At 36.9% G+C, this 23,558-nt stretch overlaps 1 protein-coding gene across 1 annotated transcript in view; it reads right to left on the bottom strand.

Moving 5' to 3' along the window:
* LOC145987887 (myosin-VIIa-like) overlaps positions 1-23,558 on the bottom strand; it is a 197,887-nt gene that overhangs the window by 107,014 nt on the left and 67,315 nt on the right. Inside the window, exons 10-15 of the mRNA XM_083122679.1 lie at positions 20,599-20,809; positions 18,840-18,975; positions 16,910-17,154; positions 13,383-13,538; positions 10,661-10,851; positions 6,058-6,232 (exon numbers count right to left, since the gene is read on the bottom strand). Of these exons, the coding sequence (XP_082978805.1) occupies positions 6,058-6,232; positions 10,661-10,851; positions 13,383-13,538; positions 16,910-17,154; positions 18,840-18,975; positions 20,599-20,809 (1,114 nt within the window). The remainder of the gene's footprint in view (positions 1-6,057; positions 6,233-10,660; positions 10,852-13,382; positions 13,539-16,909; positions 17,155-18,839; positions 18,976-20,598; positions 20,810-23,558) is intronic.

Below are 23,558 nucleotides of genomic sequence, written 5' to 3'. Positions count from 1 at the left end.
ATCACTGAATATTGTAATTAATTTACAGTATTTCAAATATAAAGTAATGTTTACTTTCTACTTTCAACAAAGAAACTTATAAAATCTACTAGGAAAGAATGTATTTTAATTTTCTTTGTCAAAAGCTAGACATTCATCTCCAGAGCTAAGTGAAGAGTCACTTGAAACCTCTTCTAAATCAGAATCTGAGTCCTCATACAACAACACAGATGTGATTGTCATTGACAGCAGGGGTGCCCATGGGTGGGAGATTTTTTCACTTGCTTTTTTTGTAATGAAAAATTGACTGAATAAAAATTTCAGCATTGGACAGAAGTTGAATTTCGTTAACATGTAATAATCACTTTGTTTACTGCTAAGGTACGGGTAATAAGTATTATCTGAGGGGGAGAGGTTCTGATTCACTTGCCATGTGAATTATTGTGGGGAGATTAAGCATTATTTGGAGGGGACATATAAAACTCTGGACTATCAACGTTAAGTCTTAGATTATCACAGGAATTCTACTAGGGGGGAGATTGAGTATTAAAAGGGGGGGGGGATTCTGGAGTGGAATATCCAGATATTGGATATCAATGTTAAGTCTTAGATTGGTACAGAATTTCTATAGTACGGGGAGATCAAACTTTGAAGTTCAGGGCGAGGGCAATATTTAGTGCTTTGGTCAGTGCCGGATCTACAAATCTTGGGCCCCCCTGCAAAATATTACCAAAGGTCTCATCTACCTACCTTCACACACACACACACACATTCTTACATTCTTCATCTCATGTTGACAAACTAACATACGAGGGCCTATAGGGTGATTCAAAAGTCTGTTAACATCCCCTATAAAAAGTAAAGATGTTAGGCTTGGTATAATTAGTCATGATAGAAACAGGTTAGGCTTAGGGGAAACCACATTGGTGTGTTCCAAGCGGACGTCCACCATATTAGTGGTGGCCATATTGTATTCAACTCAATTTTTTTAAAGGGGAAGGAGGTGATGTGCATAGCCGTCGATTTCTTAAGAGATATGGGGGGGGGGGGGTGTAAAGCTAAGTAAAGCATTAATACTGATTTCTTTCTGTTTGCGGTAAGAGGCGCAATTTTTTTTCCTTAATGAGGTGTAGGGCCAGTGGCGGTCCCTCCATGGAACAGAGGGAACAGGCTGTTCCCTCCTACTTACTGCACTTTTGAGCTATTTAAATTATTTATATTAACATAATAAAAACACTTCTTTCTCCCGAAATCAACGTTTCCAAAAGTAACACTGAAGAAAATCTTTCACCGTGGCTGGACGTTTTTTGACGTCATCTACCCCCAACGCATCATGGTTCTCACCCCATGCTCTACCATGGTCTCTTAGTATCATGCCCTCTACTGTCTGAAGCTGAGTATTTCCGACCACGTGCGAAGGTAAACGATTCCCACGGCACCACGGAAGCTGAACACTCTTGCTGTTCCCTCAGAGATATATTGCGGATTCGCATTTCTTCCAGTTTTTGCTATGTGCTGAAGTTTAATCGCATCATAAGTGATACTTTTGAGTGTAGAAAGTCCATAACTTCCTAATCTCGTTGAGAACTTGCGTCTGACATTCATAACGAACTGAAAAAATCTTCTACAGTCTAAGCGTCTGCTAAATGCCTTGGCTAAACGCTGCGAAATAGCTTCCGAGGGAACAGCTCACATCCACCTGTTCCACCAACCCCAAGACCAAAGTTCCAAGACACGCAGCTGCAGGACAAGAAAGCGAATGTTGCGAGTGTTGTATGATCGACCGGCTGAGTACGAAAGCCTGTAGTTCATTGAACTTTGCAGAAAATACAACAAACCAACACACATTCTAACTGAATTAAAAACTAAAACGAAATCATACACAAGGCATTTTCAAACGAGTTACTACAACTCTGTAAAATGATTAACTGGATATTCTACCAGTGGCAAATTATATTGTTGTCCTTGTTTAATCATGAGAATGGAGTCTGGAACAGGTCGGGTTTTGTCACATTAACAACTTCTACTAACAGGGTGGCTACTCACCGGGAATTTCTTGAATTCTGGGAATTATGCGTGAATTATTGGCTCCGGGAATTGTGCGTGAATTCTGCTTGAAATTTTCTCTGTAGACATGAAAAATTGCAACTTTTTAAAATCCCAATTCCATTGAATTTATACATATTTATTAATGACCTGAAACAAGTTTTTCACAGTTTAGATTTTACTTTTATCAAGGAAAGAAAGCTGCGTGGAAAATGAAACAGAATTCTCTCAATCCGTTTGCTTTGTTAGTGTTCTTTGCGGAACAATCCATCTGATGGACAGAAGATTATTGCAAGATAAAATATCTTGAAGTTGATTAGGTAAATTTAAAATTCTTATAGAATTAACAATTTTTCGTAGATTACTATTTCCCGTAACATTTGTGACTTGTGTTTGTAGATGTATTTATAGTCCCGAGAAGTAGTGGCATGCCCAGGATTTTTGTAAGGGAGGGGTTACCTATACTTTTTCTTGGTAGTCCGCCCTCATTTTGTCATATTTTCCTACCATTGACGTTCCTTTTTTAGATATTGGGCCAAAGGGGGGGTATAACCACCTACCAACCTCCCCCCCCCTTGGGCACGCCACTGCCTAGTAGCTATGTGAAATGACAAATGTAAACTCCGCACCTTAAATTATATATATGTACCGTCAAAGTGGATTAGAATTATTGGATTCATTGGAATCGCACAAACCATATATTGTTAATATAAGTATTTGTTTGTGTGTATGTGTGTGGGTGGTGAGGGACGGTAAAACCTTAGTTTGAAATAGATAAAACATCTGCTTGAATTTTTGTAAAGTTCGCCTTGAAAACCGGGAATTATACTTGAATTTTATTATGGTCCTACAGTAGCCACCCTGACTAATCTAGGGAACGTCATGAAAAAACTCAACCATCTGTGTGCCATTATTGCATTGAGGACGTTTGAATTACAAGAATACTCAACTCTATGAAAAAACGTCAACTTAATCTACGAATAAAGAGATGAAACAGGTCACAACAAAATATTATTTTCTTTCTCTGATGACTCATAAATTTATATTATCAATTTTTTGTTTGTTGCGCATCAACAATTTTATTTTTAATGTTTTCTTTATATTATATCACATTTGCTTTAAAATTATTATTGTCATATAATTTTAACGTGCCTCATGTTTGTCACTTCTGACATTTCAATAAGGGTTGAATTTTACTTGATCTATTGTATTATATTAAGACACCCATGCGAGGGGGAGCAAGTGCAGGTGACCTGTTCCCCTGCCTGATTTATCACTGCATGCCACTGTGTGGGGTGTTACCCCTCACCCCCTATATGCCTTCATGGCATGGTGCAAAGCACAGGGGAGCTTTTTTTTTTTAAGGAGGAACCTAATACACTTGAATTAACCTTTGAAAAATAGTAATTGCAATAACTGACTTTGACAACAAAACATATATATCAGGGTACTTCGAACTTTATTAGGTGGACAAAAAATTCACTGCACTACTGTGATTATGTAATTATACAACATAACACTTTACATGTAACTTTTGACTGAGAATTTTTTATCATATTCTGTTTATAATACTTATTCTTACATGCTTTATGGGAGTTTAATATCTTCACACATATTTACATAAAAAAGGAAGGCTCAAGATAAAATTTTGATCTGGGCAAGCAATTTTTGACATTTCCGAAGGGAAACAAAGGAGCCTATTTTGCAATGGACTAGCTCATTTAAGAGCATGAAGAGGGGTGTAAGAAGTACCTTCCACATAGGTGCCCAAAACTCAACCTCACTTCCACATAGTACACCCTGGACTGCATTTTGCAGATGAGCGAGGCTCTGGCGACTGGCATTATGGCCAGTATAATTTTGTGTGTGTTGTCCTTTTTTTGTCCTTGTGTGCTGAGTGCCCCTTTACAACCTCAGCTTTTAACAAAAGTCAGAATATTTTAATATTTTAGCAACACGACACTGCAATTATGGTATTTTAATTATGGTAAGGGGCTGGACCCCATATAATGTGATGGGTGCAAAATAGCCTAAGGTGCTGACGCATCCAAATTTTAAAATTCAAATTAAATTTAAAAATAGCATGAAGACTACAGTATTCTCATGCTTCTTCCTCTATTCTTGCACATATTAATTCATAATATGCCATGCGTTTTCCTTAATTCATTGTCAGTTTGAAAAAGGAAAAACTGAAATAGTAAACGCACAAGCACAAGTAAGACACTCAAACTGAGTGATAGTCCCACATTATTGGTTCTGCCAATTTCAGAGCAGAATCCTGTGTAAATTTTCACCTTTGTGTGCAAAAGTTATGTAATATATTGGAAGATATGCATTGTGCCCCTTATAGGGAGGGTCAAATGAGAATTGGATGGGCCCAGGCCCCTCTGCTCCTCCCTCCTGGTTTCGGCAGCATTGGTGATGTGATATATAGGATGACACTATTTTCTCACACCTGTAGAATGATACATTTGTTACAATCATGCAGTCAAAACTCTTTCCTGATTAAAGATAGGTTGAAGAAACCTTCACCACAGCATTTCTTGTGAAATTGTAGTCTCATTTGATCTAAGGCTGGAATTTTTCTGGCTTTGTTCCCGCAAAAAGCTGATCCATGGTCTACCCAGCATAAAATCAAATGGTACCCTTTGGGATGGGGGGGGGGGTGAAAATCCTGCCGGAGCATGGTGCTGATCACATCACCTCCAAGATGTCCGAGATCAAAAATATGTGGGATCCGGCACTAGTTTGGGTATAAAATTTTTATAATGATAATTATTTAGGAATTACAGCATTTGGAGGTCGAATGGTATCATGTGATTTTACTCTGGATTATTTGCTAAGCCTGTTTTCTGAGTATTGGTGCATAAGACAAACCCTGTTTTTCAGGTCTATTTTTAAAGAGAAATAAGTGCATCTTATATGCTTTCAAATATAGTAATTCTATCACTGCCATAGCCATATGATGTAATAAGGGAAGGGAAGAGCCCCTGACTTTTTTGTGCAGTTTGTAAATGGTTTTTAACTTTGTTGCAGTTTTGTGTCTTTATTTCTCTTGCTGAGGCCAAAACTTTGCAACTGGTTGAGCACTTGTTCAGTGTAAATGTGACCAGCCAATATGTTGGTATTTTTCAACCCTAAAGTCCCAGTGAAACTTAAAGGAGCAGAATTAATTTCCTCAGTGTTCTCCTCCTAATCACTAGCACATATATATTTTTCATTAGCATGACATCATAGCCTGATGTATTCTGAACAAAATGAGGTATCATTCATGACTCTACTAGAATTAGTTTCCAAGCTATTTCAAATTTCATTCTGAAAACAGCCTCAGCATTCAAGCTAATATTGCAGAAAACAGGCTGTGTCTATAGGTTAAGAAAGCATATCTCATAAAAATAATATTTTTTCTTCCATGGTGGACAGTTGTGATGTGATGAAAGTACTTGTTGCTCTTTCATCTTCATAGTTAAAAAATTTTAACACCTAATCTTATTATTTTGCACACACAGGAGATGCACTTCATAGAAACATAAGCAATAAATGCAGACTTGGCCAGGTCTCAAACCCGGGTCTCTAGTATACCAATTGAGCTGCTGAGCCAACCCTGGTTTTGCCTAATTATTTGATTCTGCTGTTTTATCGGTCTGACATTCTCTCTGTCGTTGTCATGGTTATTGTAATAAGATTAGGTGCCTTTAAAACACTGATGAGATCAATAGTGTTTAGCATCTCCCAACATGGAGCTGTATATTATGTATTACTTTTCCACACAGGCAAAACAGTAGAAGCACCAATTAGGCAAAAACTGATTGGCTCGGTAGCTCGGTTGGTAGATCAATGGCACAGTATGACCTGCATTTTTTAACTAAAATTTGTATGAAATTTTTAAACTTAAGTTAACATATATTTTTAACCTCTTCTTTGAAGGAGCACATATTTAAGATTTTTAAATATGCTATGAGGCATGAAATATGAGATGTGCTTCATTTAAAAATATATAGAATGATAATTAAATTAACTAAAACAACGTACCTGTAAACCAACAATACAGCCACGTAAACGGCCCAATCTATAGGATAACATTCGGGAACGAATGATAGCTTGTAACCTCAAGTATCCCTTTTGCATCGACCTGAACTTCCTCTTCTCTCTGTATCCACGCCAGTGTTTCTGGATCATTAAGGCAGACTTTCTCATCTTAAGGAATCTGTAGATGTACAGAGGGAAATGGAGAAGTTTGCAGAGTGGTTATTACTATGAAGTTAATTACCAGTTTCACATTACATTGATTCAAAAAAGGAGGCTAAAGTGGCAGTATGTGGTCTTGAGAATTCATATTTTGTTGACGAGTATAGTACTAAAACTCAAGAAGTATTCCTCCCAAGTATGATGTACTATTCAACCACGGAAGATGTGACTATCTTGAGTGGATGAGTTTAGATGCAAAAGGAGAAGGTAGAAACATGCACGAAACTGCACTGTGTGTTTTGGATCATTATTTCACTTGTATAAATATAAACAAGATGAAGGAAATTATGATCAACAACAAGGTTGAAACTAAGTTGAAAATTGGAGATGAGGATATTCAAGAAGTTAAAAAAATGTCTATCTAGGTAGCGTCATTTCCATGCCAGGTGGGTCAGAAGAAGATGTGGATTCCAGAATAATGAAAGCTACCATCGATATGGAGATCCAACCAAATAACCATCAAAACAAAATTCAGATTATTATCGGAGCAATTATGGATAGTGGGTGTGATCCAGTAAAATTGGCAAAGTTGAGAGATTTTAGAATCAAAAGTAGTGGCGAGACTATAGTTAAGTCACTTCAGGGCGATTATCGTAAAGGCCATATTTTTATATTAAAGCAAGAATTTGAATTATATGTGGGTTATCTGAACAAGATTGAAGAGATTGACATTCAAATAGAAGAGCATTATAAGGATTTTGCATTAACACAAAATATAGTCTGTCTTGCTCTGTGGATGCGAAACATGGAAAGATACTCAAAGTATAAGAAATACGCTTCAAGTATACATAAATAGATGTTTGAGATTTATCCGAGGAATCAGATGACCAGATCGTAATAACCAACCAGGAGTTGTGGAAAAGAACAAATCAAAAAGAAGTGAATAGATATCAGATACAGGAAATGGAAATGGATAGGGCACATAGCAAAAAGAGGCCTTAGACTGGAATCCACAAGGTACAAGGAGAAGAGAAAGGCCCAGAAACACCTGGAGAAGTACAGTACAAAAAGAGACAAGGAAGAGCTGGATTGCGATCAATGAGATGGCAAAAAAAGCAGAGTCCACTGGCATGCATTTACCAAGATCCTATGCCTCCAAGAGGGGTGAACAGGGCATAAGTAAGTAATTTTACTTGTAAGCATTCAGTTGCTATTTTGTGTGTGTGATGACTCGTACAACTTGTAACAAATCATTCTGAAGTGGAAAAAAGAAAATTTTCATGGAACCTGCTTCCCCATCTGCATTCCACTTGTAACCATCACCCGTATTTTGCCACTAGATACATAGGCATAGTCAATTCACATTACGGTTAATGGTCACATCTAACACAGATGGACTGCATGCATATTCAAACCATAGCTCATTGGTAATGCTTTTTATCAGAACTGCAAGAACCGAAAGCCAATCTCTGATGCTTAAATGTGGACAAATCAGTTAAGGCAGAAAATCTTTGTTCTCTGAGTTGCCAGTTTGACATAGGATTGTGCTGTAAAAGTGACAGATTTTAGAACCACAACAGCCTCACATGGATGTATCTACTTATGGCAGACACAGAAAAATGAAGCAAGTAACTTCTACCCTGAAGATGAGAGTGGTGTTAAATCTTGAAACCTTGGAAACATTTCCAGATCTCACCTGGTCATTATCCTGTGAGCAACTGATCATCAGAAACAGAAAAGTGTTATAAAAATAGTAATATGTATGATCCTGAAAGAAAAGGGGAATGTTATTTTTTGTTTCAGGTTTTGAGGTCAACACCTAAACATGTTCTATGTGACCTAGGTTTGTTGCAAGGAAAAAGCTCTTTTTATAGAGGCTTGAAAATAACTCTTGCACAAGGAAAAGCACGAGTTTCAACCAGAAAACATCTTCTGAGGAAACCTGAAAATTTATTACTCTTCTTTCTTTCCTGTGGACCCTTCATATGGAATGTGAAGACAATATTGACATCAAAGATGAGTCCAAGATGGAGATAAGCTTGTTGTTGAATATTTAAATATGATGAATATTAGATGCAGAATGATTGGAGGGTTATTGTGAAAGAGGTCAAGGCTTGAGAAGGAGTACTGCCAGAGAGAGAGAGAGTGAGAGGAGATTGAATCAATCATTTAAATTATAGCTAGGTGCATAATGGAAATAAGATAGCAGGAAGTAAATATAAATTATGGAAATATAAGAAATGAGTGAAATAAAATTATCAAGAAACAAATTAAAAGTGAAATGTATTTTTCATCACCCATGACACATTTAATGATGGAAGCGGCCCCGGCACCCATCCAGCATCGAATAACATGGGTACCTGGGGGAAACCCTGGGGGGTAAAGGTGGTCAGGGGCGTGATGCTGATCACATCACCCCCACTCACGACCGGATCAAGAAAGTGTGGGGCGTTACCCCCACACCCCCTATATGCCTTCATGGCATGGTGCTATGCACAGGGGAGCACTTTACCTTTTTTTATGACACATTTAATACCTACATAGGAGTAGGATAAATAAAAATGAAAGTTAAGAAGAAAAAACAGACAGAAAGAAATTGAAATTTAAAATCAAATGTAACAATATGCCCAACTGCTTTTATCATCTTTTTTGTTCTTTTACTAATGACAGAACACTGTATTGTTATACTCATAACAATTGTTCAATAATCCTGTATATATTGTCAAAATATATTACCAAGACCCACATTAGAGCATCAAAATGTCAAGGATATAGAAAATTTAACCACATTGTTGTATATACGTGGGTTGCTCAGAAAGTAATGACCCACATTTTTTTTCTCATGCCAGAATGAAGAGAGCAGTGTGAAAATGGAAGGGTAGTAACATTGAAGTTTAATGCCCACATGTGTGTAAGTACATGGTCGTCCGACAGATAGTGCCACAGTACTGGTCTGTGAAATTGGCATCTGTGAGTGACACATGTTACAAACTATGAACTGTAATTGAATTCTTAGTTGTGGAGAAAGAAAGTGTGGGAAACATTCAAACAATTTTGTGATGTGTCTGGAAGTTCTGTGGTCGATAGGAGCACCATTGGACTCTGGGTGCAGGGAGTTAAGGCTTCAGGAAGTGGTGAAATGGAGCTGCATGATTGTTCGCAGTCTGGCATCCTACTCCAGCCACCAGCCCAGACATGTTGCCGATGACATTATTCGTGTGGCTCGGCACATCACAAGTCGGCAATTGGCAATACAGCTTTCCATTAGTAATGGTAGTACAATGGCAATTATTGACACTTTGGGGTATTCGAGGGTATGCACAAGATGGGTTCCTCGAAGTCTCACAACTGAGCACAAGCCTCCGAACCCAGGATGCAATCACCAAATTTGGTTGTACTGTCCTCCCCCCCACCCTACATAGTCCTGATTTGGCGCCATCAGATTTCCATCTGTGTGTGCCACTGATGGATGCCATGCATAGGACAAGGTTTGAATATGATGTGAGCATGATTCATACAGTGAGTACATGGCTATGTGAACAGGACATGGGATGATACTGGGAAGGAATCCATGACCTTGTTTCATGCTCGCATACGGCCATAGATGTTGATGGAGATTATATAGAAAAATAACATACATAAAGGAAACATTCAGTTACACTGTGAGTGATTTTCATACATTTTGAATAAATGGTTTCCGAGAAAAAAATTGTGGCACATTGCTTTCTGAGCAACCCATGTATACAAATCCAAGTTCAATGCCTTGAACTGATGCCAATACTGTTGCCGATTCCCAATCATACTGTTATTTGAACACTATGACAATGTAAATTGTTCTCAGCACTAAATTGTGCCGCCAATCCTTAGCCTTCCTATTTTAATCATTTATGCATTTTACCTTTCCCCTAGTTGTTACTTATTTGGTTAATCGTGTTTAATGGTTTACACTTCTGAGGAAGGTCCCAAAAACAGCATTAAAAGTCTAAATTTTGGCACAATAACAACTCATATCTTTTTAATTTTTTTTTTTTTTTGTGAAATGGTGGTTATATACACTATTAAGAAACTTTTGTTCACACTATTTACAAATGTTCATTGCAATTATTGAATATTAATCTTAAATTGTTCATAGGTTCTTATATTAGATAATCATAATATTAAAATAGCTGTTATTTAATCACAAAATCCACTTTTGCCACTCAATATTAGCATGATTTTGTGATGAAAATTTCTCATTTTGCTTAATTCCCAGAACTCCTTGAAAGAGTCATGTGTCAATTTGCAAACCCAATAAGACATCCAGGCCGTGAAAGAGTATCAGCAATTAAATTTGAACTGATGCTTTCCCTGGTTTTGTGCCAGAAAAAAAAAACACTTAAAATTCTACAATATAAAATTTCCTATCTGTATCAAATTTAATAATATTGTGTTTATGCCTTTTGCATACCTTCTTCGATATATCCATCTGCGAATGGCTCGCTGAAGAATCTTCAGTTTCTTGGAAAGAATTCTGTCCCTCTCCTGCTCTAGGAACAGGTCATGTGCATCTTTTAGAAACACTTTTGTGTGTCCAAGCTGGTAGTCGGACTTTCCAAGTACTGACTGGCATATTTTTTCAGTAGCAGCTCGACAATCTGTCTGTAAAGAAATGTATATACAATGGAAGGAAACCGAACAAAACAGAATGGACACTTCTATATTTTGCAGACTAGCTGCATGTTTACTAAAGAAAAAAGGTGGTGTTGTACTGCAGTGTAGCCAGGCAATGGAAGAAGATAGCAACAAGCACTGTTTTACCAGTGTTCGACTGCTTGCTGGGTAGTGGGTGGAAGCAGGTATACAGATGGTTACTAAGTAGTTAGGTTGAGTCTACGAGTTGCTATGGTAGTGTGCATTTAGGTTCTTTCCCAGTGAATATGGGAAGATGTGTTGGTTGACAAGGGTAGTTGTTGGATAGTAACTACTCTGAAGCAGTCATTGAAGTTTGTGTGGTGGCGATGGTGGAATTGGAGTTTTGGCTGGATGAGGAGCGATTGTTGATTCTGAGGTTCATGGGTGAGATAGGAAGTTGAGGGGTGTCCCAATTAAAAGCCAGCACATATCTGGCAGATGAGAATGTATATCAGGTTTGAGGAATAGCAAATGCCTTTGGGGTATAGGGTAAGTTGCCAATGGTAGTGTGAATAAGGGTGGAGGAAGTGATGAATACTGAGCAGGTCTTGCACCTTGAGCTCCTGCAATGTACATGTCTACATCCAGGAAGGCTTGTGGAATAGGACCAGGTGAATTTGAGGGTGCTGACCTTGCATATGAGCACGAGGATGCAGGATGTGGGTGTGCGTATTTTGGAGCAAGATATTTCTGATGCTGGCTGGGTGATGGAAAATAACTCTAGGAAGAAAGACATCCCTAGTGTGAGAATGGGGAAGATAAAATGGGAGCATGTTTGATTTTGGTGAGCTCTGGGTAGTATTGGGTTACTAACGTAGGCAGGTTGCTTTCAGTTAGTTTTTTTTGGGGGGGGGTGTAAGTGAATGGGAAGCAGCTCTGGAAATTTGTATACAAGGGTGCAGGAGTAGCCACAGCTGGCTAAAACTTGGTGTAGGTGTTGGTCATTGTTGTGCTGGAGGGGTTGAGGCATTGTTTTCTGAGGAGAATGGAATGCCTTTTTGATGTAGTAAGAATGGGCGTTGGAGAAATGGAGGCATTGGATGTGGTTGGTAGGTGTTATGTGGATGCAGGTTGCCAGCTGACCAGGAAGGTGACTTGGCTTGTGGAATATAACCAGACGAATCTGAGGGTGCTGAACTGATTAAGTTAATTCAGGCGTGTAGAGAGAGAAAATTCTTTTCAAGGTGATTGCAATAGTCCAAGGATAAGAAGAATATGCAAAACCTAACAGCGAAAACATTGCAGAGTGTCACAGTATGTGTTTGTGATTTGTGTCGTGAAATATGAGGATTGCCTTAGATAACATTCCTCATGGTTTCTGCCTGATCACTCTATGGACCATGTTGAGAGTATCACAATACTTTGGTGTAATGATGGCTTCCCTAGGTTCCATCCTATCAACAGAGGACATTCTTCATTTAAGAGATGTGAATCTACCCAAATCTGTATGTTGTATTTCTAGAACACATGATTTTGAGGTACATCTCACAGTTTCACTTGCATTGGTATTGAATATACTAATAGCATTGTAAAATGAAGAATGGTGCAATGTAGTGTAGGAGAATGTTATTGTACGTTACACATTAAGTTCTTTGTAGTAATTAAAAAATTAAAAAATAAACTAGAGCTGAGCTGATTCCAATAAATGAAGAGTGGGTAGGAACCACAGTGGTCCAGTTGGTGGGGCATCTGACTGCCATTTTGGAGACCTGGGTTCAATTCAGAGGGTGAGTGATCTAAGGTCGGTATTTTTTGGACTTGTCTCTTCATAAAATGGCTCTGGAGTTCACCCAACCTCAATTAAATGGGTACCTCGAGAAGGTAAAAGTGGCCAGAGCATCGTATTGACTGCATCACCTCCAAAAATTTGGTGAGATTGTGTGAGGCTATACCTCCACATCCCCGTGTGGGAAAAAAGAAAAAACACATGAATCGGATACATTGTATAATGTGTACATTTTAGATTACTGTAGATTAAAATATGGAAATTAGTAGTGTAAATAGAAATTTTCAATTACTAACAATGGCAAACTTAGACCTACAAAACATTTCAACTCAGATGATCTAATTCGAAAATTTGGAAAATTGCATATATTACCCAGCACTTGAAGTGGAAAATGTTAGCTGGGTGGGGGGGGGGGATGTTTGATTGAACTTTGGGCTTAGTTGGGGAGATGCTTCTATGGTTTAACATGTTGACAGTGACACAGCTGGGGGATGCTCTGAAAAAACTTGGTTAGCTGGAATGGATACCATCCCCAGCATTCTCCCTTACTTCGAGCACTGTTAGCACCATGTGATTTCATTTTATTTTAAATTTTACATTAAGCAGAGATGCTAATTTGGACTATAAGGACGATCTGAATAACTGTGACATGCATCCTTGAAAAGTTACAAGCCATCACTAACTGCATGTTTAAGTAGCAGAAGGTAATAGTTAAATAATTTTATATGGTTTACATAGTTATTTTTACTATATGATATTATAGTGTACCTACCTTATGTGGAGGTGCAATTCCAGATATCAGAAACCTGTACCTTCCTACGAACTCATTGAAAGTGTGACGGATAGGATAACCAGCTCTTCTAATCCTAATTGTCTCCATCATTCCAGAATACCTCAACTGTCTGCAACACAGCTCCCTATCAAAAATCTGCAATAGTTTTGAACATCATATACTCCCATCTTCAATTCAATAGTCAAATAATTACACAAATTATCACCTTTGTTAGAACAGTTCATAGACTGTTAATACCTGTGACATCATTACACTGAAATTGTTTCCATTTGTTTTATTGAAAGATGTGGCATGTCTACATCTGCATGGTATTCTATTTAAAATATTTTTTTCTATGCTTCAAGACTTAGTGAATATCAATCTATCAAACATTTGCAGAAATATTAGCAAAATTGAAGTGACAAGTTACTAATGACAAGGAACAAGTGAAATGCAACATGGGATTCATGCCAAATTGACAAGCAACAAGCAACGTGGGTTCCTCCAGTCTGTAAAAAAACATTCACTGAATATCTGCAACCAATAGACCAAGCTGACACGATGCACCTACCCAAGCAACCAAAAATGGTTGGCCCAACATTGGGCCAACTGTACTGAAAATGGAACATAAGAATGTAAGACATAAAAACGTAAGAAAATACCATTAGGCAACAGTAATTTTGGCTGTGATTCCAATGTTGGGCCAACATACCGAAAACTAAAGTGTATATAGGTTTGTGTTATATGTGTGTGTGTGTGTGTGTGTGTGTATATATATATATATATATATAAAATTTATTGTGAGGCCAAATATAAACTGTGGTACAAATTATTTGCGTAAAATAAAAAAAATACACAGCACTTTCTCATTCATAAGGTATCATTGTTTTGAATTTACCTTCAAGTGGTAGCACAAACAACTTTCTAGAGTTTACTAAGTTTACCACATATGATGGAATTGAGTCTGCACATAACATTGTTTAACCACCTTCACAAGAATACCTGTAAGAATGTTCTTGTTCTGCTACAGCTAAACTGACAAACAATAAGCAATTCTCAACACATCTTTCATCCATGGTGGCTGACAAAGAACTGGTGAGTGACTGCAAGTTAAGAATAGCTTCTACTTTCATTAACAAAATATTATATTTCCAGTATGAACTGTGACTGAAATATTTAAAAAGAAACACTGTTACAAATCACTTATTTTACACTCTAGAATTTACATCATTCTCTTGAAAGTTGTCTTAACATGAGAAAGTAGTTCTTAAAACTGATTTTGACTCACTTTTCCATGGTTGGGCAGACATTGGCAACAACTGTTGTCCCAACGTAAGACCAACTTCAATTTGCCAACCAATGTAAAGCCAACCTTTCCGACGTAAAAACTGCAGTTGGCCCAATCGTTGTAGTTACTTGGGTATTGAGAAAATGGCCCAGTCCAGGTGAAATGGAAGTGACATGTGTAGTTTGTTGTGTCACTTTGGTATGAAACGTTCATTTCCAAGTGGCAGATGGCACTTGTCACTTTGTATTGAAAGCTCCCTTCATGAATGAATGAGATGTAAAATTTTTAGTGTAGAAAAGTGATTTTGCAATTTTAATTATCACCATATCACAGTGCCATTACAAATGCAGCATACTATGAGCACCAATAAACATTGTACAGTGGACTCTTTTTGGAAAAAATCGAATTAACAAAAACATGCATTATTAAAGAAAATCAACAAAACAACTACTGTACTGCAGTAAAAACAAAAATAATGAAATGCAGAGGACCTTACCATAAAAATTACAGCATGGTTATTACAGCATGTTACAACACCAGAGGTCCCAGTTTCGAATCCTGTCCTGGGAATTGGTGTTCTTTATGAGTGTCCCTTCATTCATTTCAATTCATCTTTCATCCTCATCTTTGTGATTAACCAAAAGTGGCAAAAAATCGAAGTAAAATAAATCAATCAATCAATCACCATAAGAATTGCCGTATTTTGTGGGTGGTTTTATAGTGCAAGCAAAAAACAATTCTTCTCACATAAGTGCTTAAGTTACCAGTAAATGGAAAACATGTTTAGGTAAGTACACTGTATTAACACACAAAATCACATACACGTGTAACAACATTAGCTACCTGTTTGACATTGCAAACAACTTACCCTGACTAATCAAGACTGACAACTGAGGGCAGATAAGAAGACTTTCACAAATCCCATGTTATTCAACAGAGAGTGGAGGCTGCATACCAGCAAATAAAAACTTTCTCTTCCCTACAGCTGTCTCTGGATAACTGCCTTCAAATAATCCACATAAAGGTTCGAAAATTTGTTATTATTTATGAATTTTTAACATTGGTTTCAATAGGAATTTCAAGGGGAATAACCTGTTCGAATTACTGAATAATTCGAATTATCCAAGTTCAAATTTTAAAAAGTCCACTGTATATGTTTTTTTGACACAGATCGAAAAAATATCATGTAATATCGGGTGAGCAAAAGGTAACTGTGCACCTACACTATGCTTCATTCAATGCAGAGGAAAACTTCCCTTTCTTGGGGTTTGTTGGTACATAAGGACATGGACAGTTGGTTAGTAAGACACTCATTGTTGTCAGTCACTCATTGTTGTTTCTGCAGTTGTTTCTTTGGAGCGTGATCTTGCAAAGCATGGAACTGCATTAGCAAAGGTTTTGTTACTCTAAACTCATGTGTTTTTGGTGGAACAAGTCTTTCGACATGGACGTGAATATATGGAAGAAGTGTGAAATAAGTTTACATTTACACCCCTACAAAATAACAGTAGTGCAAAATCTGCAAGAAAGGGACACGACAAGCATGTTGAGTATTGCCAGTGGTACAGAGGCTTTATTGCTGTCAATGGAGAGGATATTCTCGACGTCACATTTTTAAGTGATTTTCGGTGCGGTTCTTGCACTGCTGTATGGCACACTCACTTGCTGTGACAATTTACAAATTGACTTCTTTGGGCTTTGCTCTATTCTAATCGAAATATCCTGTAATTTGTCCTCTGTTAGAACTCGTGACCTGCCTGATTTTGGCTCATTCTTCACTGATCCCGTTCTGCAAAATTCATCGATCAACCGCCGCACTGCATTACGATGTGGTGGATCTGTATCAGGAAACCTTTCCATAAACTTATTTTGCACTTCTTCCATATATTCACCTCCATGTCAAAGACTTGTTCCAACAAAAAACACATGAGTTTAGAGTAACAAAACCATTGCTAATGCAGTTCCGCACTTTGCAAGATCACGCTCCAAAGAAACAACTGAAGAAACAACAATGAATGAGTGACTGATAACAATGAGTGTCTTACTAACCAACTGTCCATGTCCTTATGTACCAACAAACATCAAGAAAGGTAAGTTTTTCTCTGAATAATGAAGTGTAGTGTAGGTGCAGAGTTACCTTTTGCTCACCCGGTATAAAACTTATTGTGTGAAAGCTTAATACTTTGTTTTTGGTTAATGCAGATCAGATCAAAAATACAGAATACATTTGAATGCATACCGTTGGTTTCTTTTGTTCATTTGGTTTGATGCATCTGACAAAAAATGGCTGACAGTTGTACAGAGTTTTCATGAGACTCTCCAAAGACTTCTTGAACTGTGTTGACAATGTTGGTGCCTTCTTTCTAGTTTCAGTACCAATTCCAATGTCCTCGATAAACAACTGCTGAAGAAATTTATTACTTGATATGCTTATCAGCTGCAGAAGATCAGCACTGAATGTGTCTCTATTCTTTTCCAAGAACCCTGGAATACAAAATAAAAATATAAAGTACAAACAGACACTTCCAAAATATTTTACTGATGCTAATAGAGTATTCAATATATATATATGCAAATCCTATATAAAGCTACAAAAGCTCCATGAAAAATATGAATAATTTAGTCACTTTTTTAAGTAGTGCAGTTAACTAGATTACTTTGAAAAACAAATTATGTATTTACATATTTACTTTTCAAAACCAGTACATATTTATAAAAATGTTAACAAAATGGCAAAATTTTGCATTAAGTTACAGGCTATTTATAGATATATCAGATCCATAAAATTATTGGTACATTTACTGATACACTTATAGAATCTCTTCCTTGAAACCAGGTAGATGAAAAATGTAGAATCGGGAGTGCCCAGGGAGTCCCATAATGCATCATAGTGGAGAAGGCGAAGAGTAACAACTGTGATAATATGTATAGTCAATAGTGAACGTTTTTATGAAAAAATATATTGTTTATAATATTTATCCTCACACAAAAGCAGGGAGATTGCTTGATTTGTTTATTGATTTTTCAATATTTAAGGTCATTTTTTTTACCAGTGGGTTAATCGTGAATATTGGAATATCAAATTCCAAGAAGTAGATATTTGTGTGTGTCCTTCATTATTTCATTAATCAGACATGCACTCTTAGATTTTCCAGGTTTAGCCTGCAATTCTTGAAATGAGTCTGATTCAGCAGTGCCGTAACAATTCACCAAATGGTGAATTAGTGACCATTACCCATTGCCTCCACAAAATGATGAGAGTAACACATATCATGCTCATCATGGACTCGTAGTGAGAATGTTTCTGGGTGTGTATATAAAACATGAACAATACAGCCCATCACTGCAGCTTTGATTCCAAGATACACTGTTATAATTAAATACAGAAGTCTCAATTAGCATATCTGCATAAATGTAGATTGATGTTATTTTTTCCCATTAAATTGTGCCTGTCCAAACAAACTTGTACAAAGAATGATCATAAACGGGCAGGGGTGATATTCTACTTGTTGAGGAGAGTGCATCATAGGCCTTGGAGGGGTGGGACTTCCCTCCTTGGATGATAGTAAAAATTGAAGTAAGCAGGTGCTACTAAATAAACAGAAATTTAATATTTCTGTTTTTTGCTTTAACAGATGAGTTAATATCCTTAAGAAAATGTTATCAGATTGTATACCTGTTTGTTTTCATATTCCACCACTTAATCTGAATCACAAATGAATTCATGAGTTTTCAAAATTTTGAAAAAATAAAATAAAAATAAAAATGAAAAAAAAAAAAACAGATTTTATGTGAAAAGTAACACAGCATAAATTTCATGGTTAAAATTTTCCCTAACTTTCAAAGATTCATTTCAATATATTTACTATATGATATGTGATAAAAGAAATTTCTGCTGGATATTAACTCATCTGATGTATCAACTATGAAATCTCCACAAGGATATAATAGTAGTATTAATAATCATAAAATTGCCAATTAAATAAATGAAAGTTTATTATTTGTTTATATTATTTTAATTGTATTATTATTATTATGATGATTTGATATTTCTATTATTCAGTATTATACCCATAGCCTGTAAATATTTTAACTCATGCAAACTCTTATCACTGCTTTCAAATTCAGGTGGCATACAAAATCTAATATAGTAAGTGATGAGTACATACCTTTGTTTTCATACAACACAACTCCTGCAAAATGATTCAATCCAAATGCTGTGTTCAAATCAGATTTTGGTTTCAGATAATGCTTGTGGCTACCATGGGTTTTGTGCAACTTGGCAAGCATAGTTTGATCAGTTCCCTAGAATAAATATACATTAATAAGGACATATTACTTACTCTATTGTATATTTTTCTACTTTACTAAGTGAAAAAAGTACTGCCAATAATCTGCCCCCTTCACAATACTGTTCTGGGTTTGATACCTAGTGGAGGAACATATTGGTTTGAATCCCATTTGAAACTGTAGGTCTGAGTTTGAGTTTTTGTTTTAAGTCCACTTTATGCACAGATAGGCTAATTAAGCAGTCTTAATTAGCCTATCTGTGCATAAAGTGGACTTAAAACAAAAACTCAAACTCAAACCCTCCCTAATTCTATGTGCTAGGATTTTTCAGTGTTAGATTCAGAGGGTTTAACGTGCATAAGCGTTACTGAAAATGGTTGGTCAAATGTAATAACATATCGTTGGGTAATGATAATTTTGGCTGTGATTCCAGTGTTGACAAAACGTGTGTTTCTGATGTTCAGCCAACGTACTGAAAACTAAAGTATAGATAGGTTTGTGTTCTGATTACATATGTATATATATAAATAATATATTGTGAGGCCAAATTATTTGTGTAGAATAAAAAAAATGCACAGCACTTTCTCATTCATATGGTATCATTGTTTTCAAGGTAACTTCAAGTGGTAGCACAAATAACTTTCTAGAGTTTACTTAGTTTTCTACCTTTCATGGAATTTAGTCTGCACATAACATTGTTTAATCACCTTCACAATAATACCTATAAGGATGGTCTTGTTCTGCTACAGCTAAACAGACAAACAATAAGCAATTCCCAACACATCTTTCATCCATGGCAGCTGACAATAAACTGGTGAGTAAGAGTAGCTTCTACTTTCATTAAAAAATATTATGTTTTCAGTACGAGCTGTGACTGAAATTTTTAAAAAGAAACACTGTTACATGTCACATATTTTACACTCTAGAATTACATCATACTCGTGAAAGTTGTCTTAACATGAGTAGTTTTTCAACTGATTTTGACTCACTTTTCCATGATTGTTCAGATGTTGGCCCAATGTAGGACCAACTTCAATTTGCAAACCAAAGTAAACCCAACCTTTTCCACCTAAAAACTGCAGTTGGTCCAACGGTTGTGGTTACTTGGGCCATCCTCATTGCATGTAATATTACAATAGCAGTAATTTAATCACAAAATCCACTTTTCCCATGCAAAATTGGCATAAAAGTAATGAAAATTGTGTAGTTTGCAGCCGGTATGGACTCTTACATACTCTAAGGTTATTTAGTCTCCAGAGAAGTATTGGCCAGTATCAGTTTTGTGGATCAGTGAGTGAGTACTTTCGTTTTTCATTTGCCACTGCATCTTTCATTCCCAAAGCAATAATAAAATTTCAAATAACACTTTCCAATGCTAAAATCACATATCAGATTATACTGATACAGATGTATCAGCTAAACCCTAAAAGTAATGTATTGAAAAGTTAGTGGCAATTCTGACTTGGTCAAGAATCAATCTTGCAGCATTACAAGTGTACTTCATTTTTCTGTTTGTTAGCCTCCAGCCGTAACATGTTGGCACTAGCCATTGTGTCCATTATAATTTTATATTTCTGTCACATCATTTAGAAGAGGTAGTTTAACAAAATTCCACACTGATGTATGCTATACCATTACCTTAGGAAATTTTGACTCTTCATCAATGAGTGCCATAATGTTCAAAGACTTCATGGCTACCAAGTCCAGAATGTCCTGGTTGTCAACAAACTCTATATGTTGCCAACTTATCCCCTCTGAGTTGTACTCTTCCTGTTCCAGTTTGAAGATATGTTGGACAAAGAACTGCTGGAGATTTTCATTTGCAAAATTAATGCAAAATTGTTCAAAGCTAGAAAACAAAATTTAGTCATATATTTTCTTGTAAACAATTTTTTATACATACAAACGAACATTTCTTAGGATCTAAATATTTGTCTTTAAATTATCCTAAAATAACTTAATTGTTTATGTATAGGGTATTCCATTTATCACATTTGAAAGTGGTTTCATAACCAAACTACTGACGAAAACAGGTTTGTTGAATAGATTCTCTCGGGCTATCGACCAGGTGAGTTGTGGAAAATATTCCAATCTTTCGAGGAAGATGAGAGTGGCGTTAGCTCTCGAAAGCTTGGAATATTTTCCACAACTCACCTGATCAATAGCCTGAGAGAATCTATTCATCATTCGTCGCCAGGAAAGCTTCAAGTCTTACTTCGAAACAGGTTTATTCCATATTAGGTGATCTCTGGATGTTAGAAAAGTTGATATGGTACATGGAGGAGGGATTGAAATTTATAGAGAACTAGTTCAGAAACCCTCTAATAGAGAATTGATCCATTCAAAAGCATGATATTTCTTTACCTTGCAAGATTTTGGTGTGTAAGAAATTCTAGTGACTAACACTATTAAATTGTACAGGGTGGCTCAAAAAGTCACTTAACACCCCCGGTACAAGGCCACTGCAGCGTGCAACATGGAAATGTGGAAATGGTGATGGCCAATCATTATCAGGCCTGACACCACCCGCGTGGTCAGTGGCCATCTTGATGTCAGCCATCTTGAATTCAACTTCAAATTTTAAATGGGAAGGGGGTGATATGATATATCAAATCAGGCTAGAATTTCACGAGAAATGCATTGGTGGAGGTTGTTTTGACGTATCTTTAACCAGTAAAAAGTTATGACTGAATTCTTGTATCAATTTGCTGCTTTTCGAGGTGTTAGAAAAATGCTTAAAATTTGTTTAGCGTTTTGGTAATGCATCGAGATCAAAGTGATGTCTAGGGAGAGAAGTTCGCATGCCATTGCACACGATTTTAATCAGATACATCCTTGAAGAGCTGCGCATTATGAATGGTTGTCGCGAACAATTTACAGTGTGATGCTTCCATTGAATTAAAAGTCCTTCACAGTGACAAGGCTAATGTTTATGTTCATAAGGAAGTTCATAAACAGTATATGCGACCCTTCTCATATGATAACTAACTTTGGACAGAAACTGCTTCACAACGTTCCCATAGTGTTCTGGTGTTCCTCCCTATTGAAAAAAACGCTCTAAAAAGTACCTTCTTCTATAAGTAAGGATGAAAAAACGTGTTTATTTAACAAATCTAAGTAGCATTTAAGGTTCCGTTGATGGAAAATTGACTAACCAATCGTGTTCCACACAGCACGCCACACCATTAACTTACCAGCACTAACCTTTCAGCTTTGATCTGTCGAAAATGGGTTATCAGATAAAAAGCATCGAATATTCTGTTTATGAACTTCCTTATGAACATAAACATTAGCCTTGTCACTGTGAAGGACTTTTCATTTAATGGAAGCGTCACACTGTAGTTGTTCGCGACAACCATTCATAATGCACAGCTCTTCATGGATGTATCCAATTAAAATCTTGTGCAATGGCATGCAAACTTCTCTCCCTAGATGTCACTTTGATCTCAATGCGTTACCGATGCACTAAACAAATTTTAAGACATTTTTCTAACACCTCGAAAAGGAGCAAATTCGTACAAGAATTCAGTCATAACGTTTTACTGGTTAAATATATATCAAACAAACCTTCACCATTGCATTTCTCGTGAAATTCTCGCCTGATTTAATATATCATATCACCGCCTTCCCATTTAAAATTCTGAAGTTGAATTCAAGATGGCGGACATCAAGTGACCACCGACCGTGCGGATGGCGTCAATGTGGTTCCCCCTTAGCCTGGCAACGATTGGTCATCACCATTGCCACGTTGCACGCTGCAGTGGCCTTGTACCGAGGGTGTTAAGAGAATTTTTGAGCCACCCTGTATATGCTTGAGGGTGGGAGACTAAAACAATTACGAGCGAAAGAAAGTGTTCCAATGCAGTACCCTATTTCAGACAAAAGCACTGATGTGCACTAAGAAGTAGCGAGTCTAGCAATAATGGACCAATGATCTCACACATCTAACCATTTTCAAATCATCAATATTTATTGTCTCTCAAAGAAACAGTTCATATGCAACACTTTTTTTCCACATGCTTCTCACCCCTCACGGTATGATCTCCAGGCACGATGAAAAGAGCTACTCTAGCGGTCTTCTTGACTGCCAAACCAGTTTCAGGAAGAGCCTGCTGCAGAAAGGGAATGGAGGATTTCTGTGTTGTCTTCCCCTCCCCCTTGCCTCGAAACCTCTGGCCAGTGCAATAGTCGAAAGCCCATGCTTTCAGGTACCCCAGTCTATCGCCTATGTAAGGTGATAGAGGATTGGTTTCCCTCGTTTCCCCTTTCATTTCACCCAAGAAACTCAACTCATTAACCAACTCATGGCAGTGGTGAGGAAAGTCATAAACATTCATACTGTACTCGAAATTTGAACTCAAGACCTTTCTTACAAGTGCTTATTGTTTTCAAAGAGTGCTTTCTTAAAATTCCCTGCATTTATCTCTGTCTGTATGTGTGCTTGCATGCATACACCCAATCAGAAAATTTCTAATGGAGGTCAGGCTGCTAAAACTGTATTTTGAATGTCAACACTGGTAGGAAAGTGGGGTAAAAATAATTTCGATTGATTGATTTGGTGTTTTAAGTCCACTTTATGCACAGTAAGGCTAATCGGG

The sequence above is a fragment of the Lepisma saccharinum genome, chromosome 5, assembly GCF_977018435.1.
Source record: "Lepisma saccharinum chromosome 5, izLepSacc3.1, whole genome shotgun sequence".
Taxonomy (NCBI): domain Eukaryota; kingdom Metazoa; phylum Arthropoda; class Insecta; order Zygentoma; family Lepismatidae; genus Lepisma; species Lepisma saccharinum.
This window is presented reverse-complemented; position numbering and strand designations above follow the sequence as displayed.